Source organism: Myodes glareolus, chromosome 14 (genome assembly GCF_982192425.1).
Source record: "Myodes glareolus chromosome 14, mMyoGla1.1, whole genome shotgun sequence".
NCBI classification, from domain to species: Eukaryota; Metazoa; Chordata; class Mammalia; order Rodentia; family Cricetidae; genus Myodes; species Myodes glareolus.
In genome coordinates, this window is record NC_142039.1 from 48,636,189 (window position 1) to 48,657,601 (window position 21,413).

The 21,413-nt window shown below is 47.8% G+C and overlaps 1 protein-coding gene and 1 long non-coding RNA gene across 2 annotated transcripts in view; one reads left to right on the top strand and one right to left on the bottom strand.

The window, feature by feature from the left end:
• Positions 1–21,178, bottom strand: part of LOC125396186 (uncharacterized) — a 46,696-nt gene extending 25,518 nt beyond the window's left edge. The window contains exon 1 of the long non-coding RNA XR_007230741.3: positions 21,122–21,178. This is a non-coding gene — a long non-coding RNA (uncharacterized LOC125396186). The remainder of the gene's footprint in view (positions 1–21,121) is intronic.
• Positions 5,232–7,986, top strand: Foxq1 (forkhead box Q1). Its single transcript, XM_085699334.2, has one exon. The coding sequence runs from the start codon at positions 5,941–5,943 to the stop codon at positions 7,141–7,143; it is 1,203 nt and encodes a 400-aa protein (XP_085555460.2). The 5' UTR covers positions 5,232–5,940; the 3' UTR covers positions 7,144–7,986.
• Positions 21,179–21,413: the final 235 nt, after the last annotated feature.

Consider the following 21,413-nt stretch of genomic DNA (forward strand, 5'->3'; position numbering starts at 1 on the left):
CCCTGTCTCAGAAACAAAAAAAAAAAACAAAATAAATAAACAAAAACTTAGGTTATAGTTTAGTTTCAAAGTGCACTTGCAGTCCCTGGATTCAATCCCCATCATTGTGAGAGAAAAAACAAACAAACAAACAAACAAACAAAACGAAGCAGAAAAAAACAGGAAATGCGGTGGGGAAGGCACAGTCAAGATGCTCACAGACAAATGCTGATCTAGATGATGACTGTATGGCATTTTATGAAGCTTTTCTTCTCTGCCCTCCCTCTTTTAAATATGTTCCCAATTCTTTATAACAAGTACATAAATGGATTCTTCATAGTTGTACATGGATAGATGATAGATAGACAGATAGATAGATAGATGGGTAGATAGATAGATGGATAGATAGATAGATAGATAGATGGATAGAAATATAATTTTCTTCACAACTTCACCACAACCTTTCCTTCTTTTTTAACTTTCTTTTTTATTTACTCTTTGTGTCTTTCACATCATGCACTTCATCCCATTCATTTCCCCATCCCTTTGTATCTGCCCTCTACCCTTGCAATCCCCACCCTAAATAAAATAAAATGTAAAAGAAAAATATAGAAAAATCAATCTCCTCATGGAAGCTGTAGTATGACACAGTGGATCACACAGTAAATCCTTTTATCTATGTAACTTTACTTGCAAGTGTTCCTTACAGTCATTGGTCTGATTCAAGGACTCTAGTGTCTGCTACACTCTCAATGCTGGGCCCTCACTGGGACTCCTCTTGTTTACGCTGTTGTTGCCCTGTGTCATGGAGATCTTGCAGCATTAGGTCTGCTGGACTGGTCCCTTCATGTGCTCCAGCAGATGACAGATGTGGTGGATGTTGGGATGAGTCAACTCATATCCCTGGTTCTGGGCCTGGGTAGGTGCAGGGTTGGGCAGCCCACCAGCTCTCCCTTGTCCTGACCATCAGGATGAGCTCTGCTGTGTTGCCCTGGTTAGTTCACCCCTTGCAAGCTGTGAGCAAGGGGCAGGGCCAGTTCTGCTTTCACATCCTCAGGGTGGGTTCCCCTGCACCTACCCTATCAGGGCCAGCTCTACTGTGCTGTCCAGGAGTGGTGTAGGGACCACTCTTGAGTGCTGCAGCTGATGAGGGGCAGGGCCAACTCTCCCACTCTTAGGACCTCAGAGCCAGTTCTCCCACCTGCCTCAGGTGTTGATGACTGTGGGGAGGGGGGACCATCTCTCCCCTACCCATGCCATCACATGACAGATGAGTAACAGGGACAGCTCTCCCATGTTCACAGCTTCGGGGTTGGCTTGCCTACACCTCCACCAACAGGCCATCACAACCTTTCTTACATCATCTGCTAAATATACTCTGTCCCTCCGGACAACTCCACTATCAAGTCCCACCAGGTGTCCAAGCGGGAGGCTTTTGACTTTCTCTTTCCGGAATAGAGGTCGGGGTGCTGGCCGTAGATTAGGAGTAAATGGCCAAAGGAAATGGCTTGTTCACCCAGGAACTTTCTTTCCCCTTTCCTGGTTTTACTTTACACCTGGCAACTTTTCTGGGTTAGCCCCAGAAAATCCACCATCCGGGATTCCAAAAACAGTCTCTCCCTCCAAAATGATCTCCTTAAACTTGAAGACACAAAAAGCACCTAGAAGAGTAAACTCTGGTGACTGAGGATATTATTAGTAATAATGTTGGTGTTCATATTATTGTTCTGTGTGTCTGTGTATGTTCATGTGTGTGCTTGTGCATAGGTGTGGGGGGGGGGGTATGAAAGGGCCTATGCAAATGAGTGTGGAGGCTAAAGGCGACTTCTTGGGTACCTGCTTTGTTTGTTCATTTTAAGACCTGGTTTCTCACTGGCCTAGAGCTAACCAAGTAGGCTGCCTGGTGAGTCCTAGGGATCTACCTGTCTCTGCCCTCCCAGTGCTGGAATGAAAATTGTTTGCACCAGACCCGGCTTTTATTTTCACGTTGGTTTGGGGAACTGAACTCAGGTCCTTATACTTGCATCTTACTGCCCGAGCCATCCTCCCAGTCTATAACATCAACATGCCAGCACTCTTCTGAAAAGTGAGAGTCACTTAATCTTCATGGAGATGCAGGCCTCTTCCCATGATAAGCATCAGGAAAGGTCTGATTTTTAACTTACTCTGGAAATAGCAACCCTAAAGTTAAGAGTTTTAAGGACCAGCATTAACTTATGGCAAAGATACTCCAAAGATGTCTATTCTGCTTTTCAAATTGAAAGTTCAAAAAATATTAGACAATAACAAAACTGGACTAAATCTGAGCAATGAAAATTTCCGAGATCTGGTCAGGATTGAAGGCTGGATCAACGTCCCCAGGGTCAAAGCTGGGATCCTATTGTAATAAAGAAGCCCAGGGCTTTCTTTGTTTCCTGGATAATACCTTCCCACACCACGCTACAGTAATTAGGACTCTGTCTCTAGGTTCCAGAATCAGGCCACTTTCTCAAATATCTCTAGCCTCTGTCTTGACCTAGATAATCTATTTTTCATCTTTTCCCAATTTTTCTTTAGTTGTTTTCTCTCTTCTCCACTTGCATTCTGCAAAACCCGCCACCTAGAAACTGGGTTCAGTTAGCCCAGTAATTCTGGTTCAGTGGCTCCCCAAGAAGTTCCCTGCTGGTTGTAGTCCCTGGACATGAAGCACAAACTGGAGTTGGCATCTGGTCAATCACCCTAGGCAGATACCAGGATTCTTGGATTCAAGCATGTCTCCAGCCAGAGGACCAAAAGGAGGCTGCTCAACCAAGACAAGACAAACAAATGGGCTTGATACTATTTGAAGGCTTTTGAAAAGAAGTAGGGGAAGGATATGTAAAGCTACCTGGGCCTTACCCACTATTGTCATGCCCACAGTGGTTTCTGTACCAATGCTTTCAAAATCCTCAGCATCTACAAGATAAACTATCCCTCCAAACTAGAAAGACGTGGCCAGAACAGAGAGCCACCCAAGCACTGCCCTTCTTCAGTGTTTACACCAAATCCAGGGAAACAAAAGGGCCAGGCTTTGTCTGTCTTTGCAGAGCCCCTTTTCGACTACCCAACTCCTGGTCCCCAATCCAGGCCCTCTCTGAGCCCCAGAAACTACTTAACATTTTACCCTGGGACTCCTGGCTGTAGCCCTTTCTTTATACCTGAAGCTTCTCTCTTCTTAGTCAAATTATATTGCACATTTGCCTGGGGTCCCAGGTCTCCAACTGAAGGCTGCTTTAAGTTTACTTTCCCTTTAGATTCAATATGGCTGCTGACAAAGGTTAACAAGGAGAGAAACCCAGTCATTTCCATAATTCCGGGCTACACGTGCTTCATGTCCAGGAAGTACAATCAGCAGGAAACCTCTTGGGGACCCACTGAACCAGAAGAATTATGAGACTAAGTGAACCCAGTTTCTAGGTGTTGAGTCTTGTAGAATGCAACCGGTCTAAAACAGAGGAGAAGAGAGAAAACAGTTAGATGGCTCTGTGGTCTTTATACTACAAGGTTCTTCACTATCCTGATACATAAAACAGGATATCATTGTTTCCAATGGGAGTCTATCCCAGTCTACTAAACAAATCATTGTTTTAGGGATTAAATTCTTTTCTTTCTAGATTAGTGTTTAGGAACTGGGAGTGAGGTGGGCTACCCTACCTGGCAACCACCAGTGATCCCAGACCTGGAATCTCCTCGTGGCCTGTCTGAGTCTCAACCCTCCTAGATGTATCTCCTCCACGAAACAGGCATGAATCCTCCTATCCTGCCCTGCCTACCCCCAGAGTTCAAACAAGGACAACCTTCATTAAAAACATCTTTTATCCCTGGCCAAAACAATGCCTTGCCTCCTTGTTGGGCTAATTCCTCTTCCCAACTCATTTCCCTGGCCAGGACCTTGGAACCATTCATTCTCGGGCTAGAGCTAAGGCAAAACCCTCCAACGTAGCTCCTTTCCGGGACTGGAGGGACCATTCCTCCCAACACACACAGTTTTAGCTGTACACCAGATAGTAAACAGTAATGTAATCCATAACACAAAATATCAGATTCCTCCCTGACTGTCATCCCCACTGCACTGTGAACGCCTTCACAGCTTCTTGACTGAAGATGAGAGAAGCTAGTGTACGTTTTCCACACAAAGGGTGGAAAGTAATAAAAAACTTCAAAGATGCGCTCCCACATAGTCGCAGCCTCGAAGCTGTTTGCAACAAAAGCAGGAAGAAGGAGGAAGCTGGCAGTAGGCATAGGGTCAGAAGTGCACTCTTCCCGGCCCAAGGCCCCCTTCTTTTGGAGTATTGACACCGAGTTGGCGCAGGTCCAGAGAGTCTCAGGGATAGAAAGGGCCTCCTTTCCTGTATGACACCGGTGCCACTGAAGCCAAGGCAAATCCTAGAGGATAGTTGAAGACAAATGGCGGTAAACATTCTTTGCTCTTGGCTGAGGCCCCACAGAACACACGCCCTCCTGTGATTCTTGTTGATTGCCAACCCCAGAAACTGTAAGGGTGAGGGCTCTGTAAAAGAACTCAAGTGCAGGCAGAGCCTGGCACCCTTCTCACAACGCAGTCTTTCCCCCGCAGAAGAATGGGGCGTTCTCTCTCCCCAGAGCCTCCAGCCAGGTATGACAAAATAAAAGTGAAAGTCGGAGGCTGGCTAAGGAGCAAGAGGCAAGATCAACCAAAAGGGCTCATAATTTCAAGCCCAGGGTTTTTCATTGTTACAGGTGAAAAGTTAGTCATGGAAAAGAATCATAAGAAGGGCACGAGGCTCCAAGAAGAGGGCAATGCAAAGGCTGTTCAGTGAGGTTTCTGCAGTTAAACGATTCAGCCATCACCAGAGGGGTTTGCTTTCTTAAGAACACCCCTTTTGGGTTTTGACTGCTCTTGCTACCAAAAACGCACGCCACACGCAGCTCAGGATGGCGGCCAGACCTATGTAAAGTCCCAGTCCCTCGGCCCGGCCGTTTTAGGTGTCCTCCATGGGGGTACCAAAATGTGTCAGCTCTACGGGGTAGAGTAGCATGATCTCTCAGTGAATCCCCGAGGAGCAGAAACCCCCAGGGTGGTCGCTGCGGGCCAGGAGCTCCCACCTGCGCGGCGGGACGGGCCGGGCGGCCGCACAGGCGCACACCCCAGCCGCGCGCTCGCTCCCTATTGGTGAGACCAGGAGGGCGGGGCCGGCCAGACCCAAAACAAACAACCTGCGCCGGGAGATACTCTGTGGCCGCGCCGCCGCGTGGCCTCGGCCTGGTGAGCGCCCGGGGGAGCGGCGGCCACCTTGTTCCCCCACCCCCTGACCGTGGGCGCCCAGGCCCCGCCCCCGCCGAGCCGCTGCAGGGTTATATTGGGCCGGACCGAAGGTGGAGGCGAGATTCTGCTGCGGCCGGCCAGTGCGGACATGCTGCCCGGGACGCCGGCGGTGGCACGGCGGCTTCGGACGCGGTGGCCTCGAAGATTGGGTTCCACGGGCTCTCGAGGCTAAAGAAATCTTATCCTCAAGAGTAGCGGGTACGCCATCGGACGTCAGCTCGGTGCCTGTCGGTGCCTGGAGGACGCCTGCCTGAGATCTGGACGTTCAACGAAGAAATCCTTCTGAACGCCTGGACGGGTAGCAGATGCGCCGGTTCCTTCCTCCCAGAACGGAATCCCGAGGTTGCTCTGGCACCCGCTCCGCCGGGTGGCCCCTCATCCCTCTCTTTCTTTCCGCCTAAAATCTCTAAACCTCGGAGTAAGGACAGTACTGCACCAACTTCTGCTTCTCCTACCCTCAATTTATCCAGCACTCATAACCCCTCCAAAAATTAACATTCCAGTGGAAGAGGACTGCCTACCAGAAAGAGGCAGGAGCAGTCCCTCGGACCCGCGAGATCGCCACCCCGCGCAGCACTCGCTTCCTACGACCTCGCAGGAAAGGGGTACAGCGCCAGACGAGAAGCACCAGCGCCGGCATGAAATTGGAGGTGTTCGCCCCGCGCGCCGCCCACGGGGACAAGACGGGCAGTGACCTGGAGGGGGCCGGCAGCAGCGACGCGCCATCTCCGCTGTCTGCGGCTGGCGACGACTCCTTAGGCTCTGACGGGGACTGCGCGGCCAACAGCCCAGCGGCGGACGGCGGTGCGGGGGATCTGGAGGGCGGTGGCGGCGAGAGGAGCTCGGGTGGCGGGCCCAGCTCCCAGGACGATTCCGAGGTGGCAGAGGACAGAGCGCAGGCCTCCGCGACAGGGCCGTGCGCGGGCAGCGTGGGCAGCGGCGAGGGCGCACGCAGCAAGCCCTACACGCGGCGACCCAAGCCCCCGTACTCCTACATCGCACTCATCGCCATGGCCATCCGCGACTCCGCGGGCGGACGCCTGACGCTGGCCGAGATCAACGAGTACCTCATGGGCAAGTTCCCCTTTTTCCGGGGCAGCTACACTGGCTGGCGCAACTCCGTGCGCCACAACCTCTCTCTCAACGACTGCTTCGTCAAGGTGCTGCGCGACCCCTCGCGGCCCTGGGGCAAGGACAACTACTGGATGCTCAACCCCAACAGCGAATACACCTTCGCTGATGGGGTCTTCCGCCGCCGCCGCAAGCGCCTCAGCCAGCGAACGACAGTCCCCGCGTCGGGGCTGCGACCCGAGGAAGCCCCACCCGGACCCGCCGAGACCCCTCAGTCCGCGCCAGCCGCCCGGTCCTCCCCGATCGCGCGCTCGCCTGCTCGCCAGGAGGAGCGCTCCAGCCCGGCGAGCAAGTTCTCCAGCTCCTTCGCCATCGACAGCATCCTCAGCAAGCCGTTCCGCAGCCGCCGCGACGGCGACACGGCTCTAGGGGTGCAGCTGCCCTGGGGAGCGACTCCCTGCCCGCCGCTGCGTGCCTACCCCGCGCTCCTTCCCTCGGCGCCGGGCGGCTCCCTGCTGCCGCTCTGTGCTTACGGCGCGGGCGAGCCCACGCAGCTGGCGTCGCGCGGAGCCGAGGTGCAGCCCGCAGCACCCCTGCTGCTGACACCCCTGTCCCCCGCCGCCACCGCAACCAAGCCATTCCGAGGTCCCGAGACAGGCGGTGCGGCGCACCTGTACTGCCCCCTACGGCTGCCCGCGACCCTGCAGGCGGCTTCGGCCTGCGGTCCCGGCCCGCACCTGTCCTACCCGGTGGAGACGCTGCTAGCTTGAAGTGAGCTCTGAGCTCAGCAGAGGGCCTGGGGTGGGATCCGGGACTCCATTTGTTGAGGAGGTTGCTATGCAGGCTCCAAGGCTGTGCACCTTCCACTCTCCAGAGGAATAGAGTTGTTTGGGTTTTTTTTTTTGTTTTTAAATCTCCTTCAGACGTGCCTTAAAGTTAAACATTTTGACCCAAGTGTTTTAACTTAGTCCGGAATAGTTTCCTTTGTCTTTTGTAAGGAGGATCAAAGCCTTTCTTTTTTCTATTTTTGGCCAAGTCTGTCCTTTGCTATATAAAAGCTTTCCTCTCCCTCCTACTCCTACTATTTTTGTTGCACCTTTCACTGATTTATCTTCCCCACCCTCAAAAAAGAAAAAAGTACATCAGGGAACCACTCCATGGGATAAATGATATGACTACTGTTTGGGGTTTTGGGGCCCGTTGGGTGTGCGTATGCGGTATTCACAGGCGTGACTGAATGTGAGAGAGCTGTCAGTCTTCGGACATTTTTCTCTGCTACCAACCAATGCTTCACTGTGCCAAAAAAGGGGGAAATGTTGTTGGGTTTTGTAATTAAATTATTTATATATTTTTGGAACCTGAATTGAAATGTTGCAGGCAACGGCTACAGCTTTATTAGTGGTTACCTAACTGTGGTCTCCTTGGGCCAAGCAATTTCTTTAAAGGAGAAGTTAACATTATGCTTGTGGGGTGCCAGGGCCACCACCACGTGAAACCAAGTGTGATTTTTATTTTAATATTATTTGTGTCTGTATATATATTCATGTATAAATTTTATGAAGCCCAGGCATACTGATTGTTTTTTTAATAAAATTTACAATTGATCTACAAAACACTTTGTGGTGATAGATTGGGGTAGAGATTTTTATGACAAGCCCCCCCCCTCAAAAAATGGGTTCAGAGTTGAGTCTCAGAAAACTTCATACTGGGATCAAAATATTTGTGGTTTTGCTTTCAGATATTGTCTTACAATATCCAGGATTGGCCTTCCATCAGTAAGGTTCCCTAGATCAAAGACACGCAGGAGTTAGCCTGTCTTGCTCCCCTTAGCACAAGATATAGATCTGCCTGTCTTGCTCCCCTAAGACCCTTTAAGCAGGCCTGCTGAACTATGCAAAGAGCTTATAGTCAGGTGAGCATTTTCAAGTCAGTTGACTGAAGCCTGAAACTGGATCTTGGCATAAAATTAATTCAACACACTAAAATTGTCTTCAGGCAATTTTCAGGGCAACTTGAATGTCAGTGTTTTTTATCAAAACAAAAGTACCTCTTAGTGAACTAAAACATTTGCCTGGGTGTGAACACTTGGGTGTGGACATTGATTTCTTGGTAAGTTCAAAAGCAACAGGTCCCTAACAGTTTGCGCATTCTGGAATTCCAAAGAACCGTGCAAGCGGTGAGAAATCCAGAAAGAAACGTGGGCCTCCTTGCCATCCCTTCCATTCTGGGGTAAATAAGGCCTGTCTTATCCCTGATAGTAAGATGACCTAGAATCCAAACATTTCAAGGTGAAGAAAGCAATGAACCTGTTGGAGGGTGCTCCTCCTGGCACAGGCATAGAAGAAAGATCATGCCTAAGTCTACCTGAGGAACAAGCCTTCCCTGATCAAGTCTTCACTGATCAGGGCTCTAGCTACTTGGTAATCACAGCAGTGATACTAACAGGGTTGGTTGTTACAAAAGGTAGACACTTGCACCAGCAAAGCTGATAATTAGATGGGAGAATAAAACTGGAGCAGATTTAACACATGAGGAAAGGGAGGTCAGGTTCCATTCCCAGCAATCATGTTCAGCACTGCGCCCAGATGGTCCTCCATGAGTTTGAGAGCGGGGGAAGGGGGGGTTAGTTTGCAGTCACCTGACTTCTACCCACCTTCTCTCCAGTTAGGCACCCTACCTGCACAGTGTGCTACTATGTTACAAAAGCTGATTTGATGATCCTGTCCCCATTGATACTTAAACTCTTTTTTTCTTTAGATGGTATGTCTTTTGCCACTTAGTAAAATTGCCGTTTATGTCAAAGAACACAAAGAACAATTTCAAAGAGACAGGGAAAGGTGATATTTTTTTTAAAATCACAACTGTTTCTCCTACCCTCAAAAGAAAACAATCCCTTTGAATACGCCATGAGTCAACACACTGTGGTCCCTCCTAAGCCTTTGTCCCTAGGGACTGAAGGGTTTTCAAAGGAATTGTCAGAGTCCTGAGTGTTTCTTGTCTAGGTTGGGCTTTTCATGGTCAGATCCATATCCCCTGCCACAACTCAAAGGAGAAGGCCCTGGAATGTGCTTTTTGGGGTGCTGGGCTGCCAGGGCCAACAGAACAGCTACCCTGCAGGGATAGGGTGGGGCACTGTGCAAACACTTTCATTTCAGGCCACACTACAGTTTTGCAAGACAGAGAGACAGATCTTCTGAGCTGAAGCTTGGTCACTTTGCTGGTAGGATCAGCTTCAAGCTCAGCAGCTTCAAACCCTCACCACCAGCATGGAGGAGGAGATCACAGGGCTTGGAGTTTCAGAAGCAGGACCAAGGACATAGCGCACAGTAGCCTCCAGTCCTCTCTCTGCCCCCTCCCGCAATCACCCTCCACCACCGCCACTCCTGTTGCCCTGAGTCCTGCCTGCTGCTGGGCCACTGCCATGCATACGAACACCAGCTAGTAGGACACCAATGCTGACCCACCAGAGCTGACCCTGAGCAGACAGAGCAGGACTAAAACGGGTGGGTATCAGGTTTGGTTGAGGAAATGTCTTTTGAAGGCTGCCAAGCATGTTGAGATGTAGGGCTGCTGGTAAAGGCTCAAATGGGTTTTCAAAGAACTGTCCTAGTTCCTGTCAAACCAGACAGCTCAACTCCCAACCACCTAGAAAATTCCAGGCAGGTGAAGGACTGAGTCGTGGTGGAGAGGAAGGACCCAAGTCCACTCAGTCTTCCTACCTCGGCTGGCAGCCAGGGACCAAGCCTGTAGAGGTACGGAAGTCTCTGGAAAATGACATCTCCTTCCAGTCAGCCGATTCCGTCTTCAGATCCCTTGCACAATGCTGTTCTGGTCAGTCAGAAGGTGATGAGCTTGACCAGTGCTAGCCGAGAGTGTCCAGTGTTTGGGAGCTTCTGCGGCCTAAATGAGCTGGGGAGGCGGGTTCCACTATTGTGGGATGGTTCACTCCAAAACCCCCAGCTTCTGGATAAAGAGCACACGATTCTTCTAGAACTGAGTCAGATCCGGACACCCACATACACACTCTCATACAATCCCCCCCAACAAAAACCAAGCACCCCACCAGCAAATAAAGATTCTGCTAGAAGCTCCACAAAGCTCTCTAGGGTTAGCTTTGCTGGCCTGTGAGCATCAACAAGAAAAGCTTACTGTGTCCACTCTCACCCACTTTGAAGCTTCACAAATTACATTTTTCTGCCTCTGGGCATGTCTATTGACACTCAACATACAAAACAAATCCACAGACTGTTGAATAAACTCATTTTTGAATCTAAGAAAAAAAACACTCCTTTATTTATAGAAAAACAGCAACCTGTGGGCTAGCTATCTAAGTATTCCACTCTGAATGACAGACCTGGAGATCAAATCCTGAATTAGAATTCTTTCAACAATTCTCCAGAGATTTCAGACCCAAACACACTTTGATCTGAATTCAGCTGAACGACATGAAATTGCCTCAGTTCACTTTTGCAACAACGATGAACGAATTTCCCAACTGGCAAGTGGTTCTCTCATCGCCAGAAACTTACTCTCTGCTCCTTCCCTCATCCTGCCCTTTTATCCCCCACAAGGTGGCCCCTGGCATCTTAGACCAGCCCTTCACTCCACCGTGCATGCTTGAGCCAACACTGATTTCTACTCCCTTCTATTGAGTCCCATGGGCACATTCCTCAGACTGCAACAAGGACCTGCCTGTGACCCAGAAGTCCCTCCTCTCTTGGGACAAGCAGGAGAGTAGGTACACCTTCCCCACAGTCATCCCATACAAGATATCAAGCCAAAAGCAAACAAAAAACAAACTCTGTTGTACATTAAAAAGAAAGTAAAATGTCTCTCCTTTATGTCCAATTTTTAACTTTAAAAATAGTTAACTCAATATATTTACACTCACAGTACGGGGAGGGGATGTCCACCGTCACCCAATGTAAAAGGATTTTGCTTCTCTCTGTTACTATTTTATTGTAATTCTTTTGACCACAAAAGCTGAGCTTTGCTTCGGTTCTAGAAATTAGACTCTAAAGAGTCTTTCTGTAAATATTTCGTGCTTTCCAACACCACAATATTCCTCTCTTAAGTAACAGACTTTATAGGTCCCCTAATGAGACCATTAAACTTTTGTTATGCTTTAACAACATAATTTGTTAATTCTTAATGTTGTCAACAAATGGCCCTAATAAGTATCTTCCAAGAAGGCCATGATCAAAACCATAGAACTGTAACTCGCCCCAGATTTGAGATCTCTTTCAACTTGGCAAAGATTCCGGGTCACGAAGCTCTGGGGACTACACAGCTCTTGGCCCCCGTATCTTTTCAGCATTATTAAGATGGGCGAGTGATTAGAAGCAAATGTCATTCCTGTCATTGGTCAACTCCTGCACAGACTGGAAAAAGAACTGCATCAGCCTTTGCTTCAGGGGACCTACAGTGAAACATAAGCATCCACATGGACCACGCTTCCCTTGCCTCTCCTAGACCTCTCTGTGGCTCAGGAACTTTCACTCTGAGAGCGTACTGCAACTGAGACCTTTCACTCCTATCCTGTGCTCTGGCTAATGTGCAGATTCAGAGTCCCTCACACGCATTTGTTACTTCTGATAGCCAGTTTCTAATTATTGGGGGAAAGGTGGGAAGATTTTGCAATCTATTAATGCTCAAGTCTCTCTCTCTCTCTTTCTCTCTCTCTCTCTCTCTCTCTCTCTCTCTCTCATACACACACACACACACACACACCACGCAAAATCCACTCAAGAAAGAGATCAAAACAAAAATGCTAAGGAGGCTCCATCTGAACTTCAGCTGGGTCACCCTAGGGAAGCAATCATCCCTTGTGGCCTTCAGTGGAACCACAGCTGGGAGAGTCATGTCTTACACACTTCTCCACGCTTCTCACCATTGGTCTCCGTGAAAACCCCCATGCAGTGTCAAAGATGATAGGCAAGTATTTCTTTTCCCTCCACTCAGTCGACTGAAGTCAAGTGCATACTTCAGTGCAGCAGCGTTTCAGAGTATGGCAGCATTGCAAGGCATGGTTAGAGTTCTCCCAGATACTACGGAATCTATAGTGACCGTTAACATAAAGAACATTTCCATCTTGTCATTCAGACTTGGTACAATGTGTATTTACAGTAATATTTCCTCCCAATGCATTCCTGAAGATCCTAACTTCTCACTGAAGTCTCAATTTGGGGAGACAGGCATAAAACACTGGCATGCTACTTTCAGGGGGCAAGAGGCAGAAGCTAAGAGACTTTTGGGCTGTTTCCAACAGACTTCATCATAAGCAAGGCATTTAGGACTCAGACACTGAGTTGAGAGATCAAGTTGGTCCTTCCTTTGTTCAAGAGGCAATTCTCAGGACTAAAGAAATGGCACACCTTAAGACTACAGGTAGCACTCAGAAGCCTCAGGACATGGAAATACGTATGTCCACATGTCTATATAGATGCAACTTAAAAATGTACTAGTCATTAATTGTGAGAAACTTTAAGAAAGATAAATCTGGGAACTTGATAAATGCCCTAAGACCAGCTCAGCTAATAACCCATATTTAGACTTAGGAAAATATATCCAAAGTTACACAATTGTACCTGAAGAGTGAACTGCTCTGGGGGGGGGGTACTGCTATTTTTCTGGGGGAGCCCGCATTTCCCTTTGGCATCTTCTGGACCCAGAATCCTGGTTTGCCTTTCCTGGAGTAGATATCAGACAGCTACCTCCAGAGCTGAACGCTGCCCCCTGCCCACAGGATGCCAGTCAATGACCAGCAGGACTCAAAGGTCAAACATGAGTGGTATCTCAATCTGCTCCTCTGTCATCACCGGGCACAGTCAGGAAACCAGGATGCTTTGGGGGCTTTCATCCTCTTAGGAAACATCCTCATCCCAGGGGTCTCTACAGACATTTCAGTGCCCAGCTGGAAGACTACAAGTCCCAGAAGTCAGCAGGAGTATGAAGCCAAAGTGGAGCTCAATGGTCCACAGAGCACCAGACAGCTAAGAATTCTGTTCCGAGTGCTCGGTAACACAGAAAGGTCTCCAGGGCACTGAAAGGTGACATCTGTACACTCCACATCCTTGATACCCTGAAAAGGACCAAATCAGATCCACAACTGCCAGGAGCTAGGACGAGGGAACTCTCAGGTGGTAGAGCTGCGCTCCATGTTGACTGCAATGGTTGTCCTGTTACTACACATCCTGCCAACACTGAAATCACTTAAGTAACGTAAGTGAGGGTGCAAATTATGCCTCAATCGCGCTGACTTCTGGAAATGATAATACTTGCATGGTGCCTAAACCAGGCACGTTCCTTAAAAACAGTTAAAGGAGATAACCCCTCTTTTGTGGAACTCAGTTAACTGGATCTTTTTAGTGGGTACTCAGGAAATTAGAACAAACTCTCCCATACCTCTTAAGTTAGACATGGCTCCTCACAGCCCTAACTTGGGCAAAGCTGCACGTATCACCAGTGCCTGTTACTCCTCAGTACATGGGTAAGAAGCACAGATGGGACACACACTCTTCTTCAGTGGTGTGTGGGCTGAGAAAAGATAGACACAGGAGCAGAACAGACAGTCCAAACGGGAAGATGCACTGTTTCTGAAGACAGGTTTCTTTAAAACAAGCAAACAAAATGGCTCCAGGGATCCTTCCCATGTCCAGATGCAGACCAAAAGCCCAGAACCCTGAAAGTAAGGAAAGAGGACCTGAGCATGAACTAGCTGGACTCTATGGCACCTCACACATGATTAAACAGCCTTATCTATTGCTGCTTTCAGAAGGGAGCCCCCATATGAAAGGCGTCATGCGGATGTGCCTCCCTCAGTTTCCTGACCCTACCTGAACTCCAGCTCTGTAACCACAGGAGTCAGAATGCTGCAGCAATGTTGAGCAAGCATAACACTTTTGACCCCTCAAAGAAGTTACACCTAGCTAGCAATCTGAAACAGAATAATTATTAGTTGTCCTATTTATTAGATGAACCCTTTTGAGTAATAGCCTCGGGGGACGTTTATAAATGCAATAAAAGGCCTCATCACAGCCAAACGCACACGGAAGTGGCTCATTCGAGGTTTTGGCTGAAGCAAACCCACGAGCCCAGGAATGTTTCTCTAGATGTGTGGAGGGCCTTGTTCCTGCTCCCTTCCTGGGCCCAACCTCAGCATCTGCTTCAGAAACCCTGGTTCAACTTAGGAGTTCGAATCACCTGCCTATAAAATGTGTGAGCCCCTGTTTTCCCAAATGTAACCCCAACATGCCTTCTGGAAGAAAAGTGGGGTCTGCTGACACTGGCTTTCCTCTCAGGCTGTGTCCTTGAACAAAGCTGAAGTACCTGAGCTCGCAGACCGGGGCCCCCGCAGTCTATCTTGGCCAGTGAGTCACAGGAAATGAAAACCACTGTATCTTTAGTCAGTGTTGATTCAGTAGAATCCAGAGCCAGCCCCCAGCAGGGCCCATGGCAAGTGGCTGGCACTGTGAGTCATGAGAGAGAGCCAAAAACACTACCAAAGCCCTTTCGTACACTATCCTATTGGCCTCGCCAATCCAGCTCCACCCCAACCCCTCCCACTGGAACCAGTTTGCCATGCAACCTAAACTGAGCAGAAATTCTACTTAAAGGGAAGGTGGGCAGTGGGAGTGAATGACACTGGCGGCCACTATTCCATTAAAACATGACATCCCCTTCACCCCTTTGCTAATGGCAAAGCCCAGGAGGACTGATGTGCTGGCCACAAGGACTCTTTTTCTTTTGTGTCAAACATACTATCCTACAAAGAAACCACAGTTTTCAAAGAGCATCATCATCTTGCTGGCAACCTTAAGCTTTGTCTTATACCCCTCACTGCTGGACTTGAATGAAATGATGCATGATCCTTCTAGGAATTAGAAATTACTAGAATTCACATAATCAATATGTCACAATCTGCCACACATAAATCACGATGGGTCCCCTCCCAATGACCATTGGTCCCCGTGAATAATACTAGAGGGTGTAACTGGAACCAGTATGCCTTGAAACTCCTTAGACAGATTATCTTGCTCTTGTCCACAGTTTTCTCAAGATAGAAAACAAATGTGAAGATGGTAGAACAATCTAGTCTAGATTCAGACGCCACAACAATGATGAGGGTACCACAGTGTCCAGATCAACAATGCTGCCAACAGGAAGCCTCTCAAACCCAGTTCCTGTATCAGTCACTGCTCTGACTCCTCAGTCCCTCCCCTCCCTTTCTTTTTGTCCTTTGGGAGGATGAAACCACAGCCATGCTATCACCTAGAATGCCCAGTAGCTGGAGACTGGATTTAGCTGTAAGTCAGAAGCAGGATAAAGGACAAGGGGGATTGGTGCACTCAAACATACCAGCCCCAAATCTCTGCTCTGCCAGGCTCAGGAAATACAGCAGTTAGAAAAAAATGCTACCCTAGAATGGTCTGCTAGAGACATCTGTGCCTCTGCACCTTCAGATAGCATCACCACACTTTCCCAGGAACCAGGAAACCCACCCCTGGACCTGTGGGGTCCCTTGCCAGTGTCAAAATGACAACAAGAACATATCACCTCTTCCCATTCTCCTTCTGTTCCTAAAAATGATTTGAGTCACTAGGGCATCTCCCCTGGGGATAAAGGTAACTCCCTGATCAGCAAATAGTTGGCAGTCAAGCATGTAGTTCTCTGGGATTGAGTGTAGGAGTGGTAGCTAGGGGTGAGTGCTACAAGCGAAGTCATACACCCAAGCTTCTTGGCTATGGAGCTGGAGGCCAGGGAAGAACAGCATAGGGAAGGGCTAAGGTGGCCAGCTTTCTGACCTGGAATACAGAGCCAGACTACACCCTGGGTTGCTGAAGAACTCCCTGACAGACAAATCTGTCTTCCCAGCCCCTCATTCAGTTAAGGTGCCTTCAAAAGCAACCACTCAGAAAAGAAGCATGGCACCAATCAATTTAACTGATACAAGTTACGGGGAGGGAAGGAAGCCTGGAGTAGCAGGGCCAAGGTGGCTGCCAAGTCAGAGGTCACTAAGAATTCGTACTTCCAGAGCTGATGGCCACAAGGACACTCAAGATTGTGTGAGATGCTTGTTTTACAACAAGCCCTTAGGTGACTAGGGGACAGGAAGACATTGGCTAAGGGGACAGGAGAACCTGATTCCTTGACAAGTCTGAGTTACCATGCATTAGGCATGATGGTTCCTCTTAGTGTCTTCACGAATAACCCAGAGCAGACAAAGCAGTTGACAGCAAGCAATAGACCTTCAGTCTTCCCTACTCTGTCCCAGTAACGCAAGACATGTCCTCCGAGTGAATACTGAGCACCCCTGCTGGGCACACTGACTTGAAATATGGTTTCTGACTTGTAGCATCTGAAACATTTGACAGCAGCATTCTTTCTGGATGTTCAATATCTAGACACCCTGGATGCACCATTCCTGAACAGCTGTGGCTACACTGTGAGCTGGTTACCGTGTTACCCCTAACGTTCAGGTTCTGAGTTAGAAGCCTTAGCCTCATCCTTTGCTGTCATCTGGAGGTGGATGTCTCTGAAATCAGACCACTGCAAACTAAATCCAAGCTCTATCTTGTAATACTTGTTATAAACTTACATTAATTCTGTCGTCTCTCTGTGCCTATTTAGTCCCTGGTAATGGCCTTACTGTGTTCTTGTAAAAGTTGCTATATGCAAGGCAGAGAAAGCTGAGTCTAGCACACAGTGGGCACTGCTTATGCCCAGCTGTGAGGAACAGCTGGGGAACTAGGGCTGCATGAGGCATGGATGGTCCTGGCTGTCCAGAAGGTTCAGCATTCCTGCAGCTGGTTCATTCCAGAAATCATTCTGGAAGACAGAGAGAGACTGATAGCTTCCTTTGCAAGACAGATTTTTTTGATGCCACAATAAATGAAGCAGATCTATTAAACCTGGGATCATGGAAGGAAGACCTGGGTGCTTGGGCATTGGTGCCATGTAAGGCTAAGAACAAAAGTTATTTTGTCATATACATATTACAGTTTATGGGGTGATAACTTGATATAATGTATGTATTATAAGATGATTAAATTGAGCTAATTAAGATAATCATTTACACCAGGCGGTGGTGGTACACACCTTTAATCCCTGCACTTGGGAGGCAGAGGCAGGAGGATCTCTGAGAGTTCAAGGTCAGCCTGGTCTACAAGAGCTAGCTCCAGGACAGACTCTAAAGCTACAGAAAAAGCCTGTCTCGAAAATCTAAAATTAAACATAAATAAATAATAAAAGATACCCATTTACTTCACATGCTTCTCATTTCTTATAAGGAGAACATTAAAGAGCCATTCTCCAAGCAAATTTCTTCTGTTCATTTTTCCATCATTTTTCAGTCACTGTTGAGACAAGGTCTCACTGCGTAGCTCAGGTTACCCTTAAACTCACAATCTTCCTACCTCAGCCTTTTGAATGCTGGGATTACAGATGTGCACCACCATGCCTGGCAAAATTTTCAAATGCACCATGTATCACCATAGTCGCCGTTCTGTAGAGTAGATAGATGGCCTGAACGTCCATCTAAATACAACTCTGTACTTCAGATGAACACCTTCCCCCCATCTTCCCAGCAAGGGCCTGGCAGTCACCATTCCCTATCCTGTTTCTCCAAGTTCAACTTTTTCAGATTTCACATACAAGTGAGAATATGCAGCCTCAGTCCTCCGGTGCCAGGCTTGCCAGCACAGCACAGCATAGCCATCCTAAGATGGTTCATCTAGCAAGCACTGCTGAAGAAGGAAATAGGAATTCTAGGTCCATACAGGCTGTCAAAAACACAGGCTTGTTCTTCTTCCAAAGGCTTTAGCATACTGATTGCGTCCAAACACCATGCACTCTATCCTCCCATCCAATGGTAGACACTTAGGTAGATTCCACATCCAGACCACCATTAACATGGAAATGTTCACGTTTCTTCAGCATGCCAGTTTCATGGCCTTTGGTGTATGTACAATTGCAGGATTGCTGGATCATAAGACAGTTTTATTTTAAATTTATGTGAGCCTCTCTGTCCCACGTCTATAGAAGTTGTGCTAATTTATGTTCCAGTGAACAGTGTAGAGGAGTTCCTTTTCTCTGCTTCCTTGCTAACATGAATCTCTAGACATTTCTAAATTGAGCTTTTTTTTGAGATTATAATATAATTACATCATTTTCCCATTCCCTTTCCTCCTTCTAAACCCTCCTGTATACTCCTCCTTGACCTCTTCCCAATTCATGGCCTCTATTTTCATTAAGTGTTGTTACATCTATATATTACATATATATTATATTTTATATAGAGAGATGTAACAACACTATATATAGAAGTAACAACATCATAGTATATGTGTGATACATACACTAAGTGTTACATGTATACATTATATATGTTTGCATATGTATATGTAACAATATAATAATGTATGATATATTTGAAACAGTATTGTTGCACACATTCATAAAGACATTCTGCATACTCTGTATAATGTTACTTGTGTGTTTCTAGGGCTGGTCAGGTATTTAGCCCTTTTGATAGCAGCGATTCTAACAGTCATGAAATAATATATCACTGTGGATTTAATTTGCATTTCTCTGTTCAGTAGTGACCACTTTATCACATACCTATTACTCATTTGTATGCATTCTATTGGGAAACAGCTATCCAATGTTTTGCCCATTTTTAAGACCAGGTTATTTGTTTTCTTGCTGTTTAGTTGTTAGAGTTCTGTGTACATTTCAATAATGGATTCATATCTTTCTTTTGTATCTATGGTTTGGGAACTTGTCATACATTTGCGATAAAACAAAGAAGTTCAATTGAATTCTCCAAACAGGAAAGCCGAAGTTAGCATAAAGGTCTTCTCTGGCCCCAACTTCAGCTGCAAACCTTCATGAGCACCTTACCATGTTTCAGGCATATAGCACAGGAGCTAGGGTATGGGTGTAGCATGGCCCCGGCCCCAAGGCTCTCGCCGTAAACAGGCAAGCACGGTAGGGCAGCGACAGGGAGCTGAGAGAAGATACAAGGTGTGCGACCGAGAGGCACATCACCCTCATGGCACCAGGCACTCTGAAAGCACTTGTATTTATGCTGACACCAGAACCACGACTAAGCTGAGCTGGGAGCAGAAACTCTTCGGGTGGAGGAAACAGTGTGAAGAGTGGCATGGAGTCAGAAGAGAGCACACACCGTCGGGGGACTACACATTGTCTACATTCAGAAGCTCTCCAGCTTGGGTTCTGTCATGGGAAAGGAGGCAATGGGGGGTGGGCAGGCTACACTTAGAAGGACCTTGGTATGTGCTCTGAAGATAATGCAGTCACCAAAGTGCTTATAACTGGAAACTGACATTGACCTCACAGGAGTAACGCTGGCTGCTCTGCGAATTACAGCGTGAAGGCAACCAGGAGAGGCTGTCACATGAGCTAGGTGAGTCAGGACGATCTGAATCAACAGGCACCATGGGGATAGAAAGGAGGCAGGTTTCAACAAGTGATGGAGGTACATCCCCAGGACTGGGAGATGACTGGACATGAAGGTTATGAGGAGGACACTGGGTGGGCAGAGAGACAGCCATTCATGCAATCAAGGCACCGAGCAGTTGACTATGTGGACACATGCACGGACAGTTTTTCAGAGCCATCATGTCATGTACAAATAAAAGGGGAGCCATATGAAATCGTAATAATTTTGACTATCAATTACAACAGTTTTTAAACCAGGAAGAATACAGCATTTTGAGGAAAGTATGGAATGTCTCTGGATGTCATCTGAGTCATCAATACCCTATGCTCAGTGCAAAGGGGGGTCTTTGGGCACATATGCACATGTGTGTCAGGTGATGGGGATTAATATCCTTGCTGAAACTATGAAGACGGTGCTCCTGAGCACTGGAGAGACCAGAACAGCCAGGCATGCAAGAGTTTAAGACCTGAGTAACGGATGAGAGTGTACCATCCTTAGGATCTATTAATAAACAAATAAATAATGATTGAAGGGAGAGAAGCAAGAGAGGACACTATGAAACCAGGCAGAAACCGCACGGTGAGAGAACCAGGGTCTCAGCCAGGAGTTCCTAACCAGGTCCCTATCCTTCATCAGTCTGATCTGCAGCAAGATCCACAGTGACCTTGGGGAAATCACTGCAGAGAAACAGGACAGGAGCAGAACCAGACAGGGAGCAGATAAGGGTCAGGCTGGGCTGGGGACAGGAGCAGGGAACGGGGTGGGGGGAGCCCTCTCGGGAGCACTAACACAGAAGGACTCAGGAGACGCTGGGGAAGAGGATTTGGGGAAGGGTGGTATTACTAAGGAAAATCTCGGGATATGATACACTGGTAAGACAGCAGCAAGGGAGAGTTATCACAAGAAGGAGGGGAACTCACAGGAGATGGGCAGAGGGGCACAATGGCGGCGTGGGAGAAAATGAGAATGAAGTATCACGACATGAATGTCTGAAGACATCATATGAAACTTTACACTTAGGGTACTCATCTAAAACTGTTTGGAAATGGATACTGAGATGAGGCAGGAGAGTAGCAACATCCAGAAGCCCGAGAAGGGCAGCACGACAATCAAGGAATAAGGTCCTCTAAGAAGAGGACTAAAACAGTCAGCAGTAGCCTAGGGTGGCAGCTGGGAGGTCTTGGAGCCTGGGGAGACCTCTTTCTTGACTCTCTTGGCCTTCTGATCTCTCCATTTCAGACTTAACTGTAGGCTGCCACGCAGAGACACAGAGAGAGCGCCCTTACCTTCCCAGGGCTCTCCAGGGGACATCTTAGAACAGCAAGAATAGCAGTCAGGGGCAGGAATGGAGATCTGCGGAATCCTTAGAGCTATGGTTTCTATGACAACAGTTAGATAACCGACCTCATGAGGAGGCAGCGGGAAAACAAACGAGACCGATACTCATAGGCTGACATAAAACTAACGCTCCAGCAGAATGCAGTGACACGTGCCTTTCATCCCAGAACTCAGGAAGAAGAGGTAGGTGGCTCCCTGTAAATTCTATGCCAGCCAGATCTACAGAAGGAATTCCAGGTT

Bases quoted from the DNA above. Each gene is read 5' to 3' on its own strand.
- Foxq1 (XM_085699334.2), top strand. From the start codon at position 5,941: ATGAAATTGGAGGTGTTCGCCCCGCGCGCCGCCCACGGGGACAAGACG.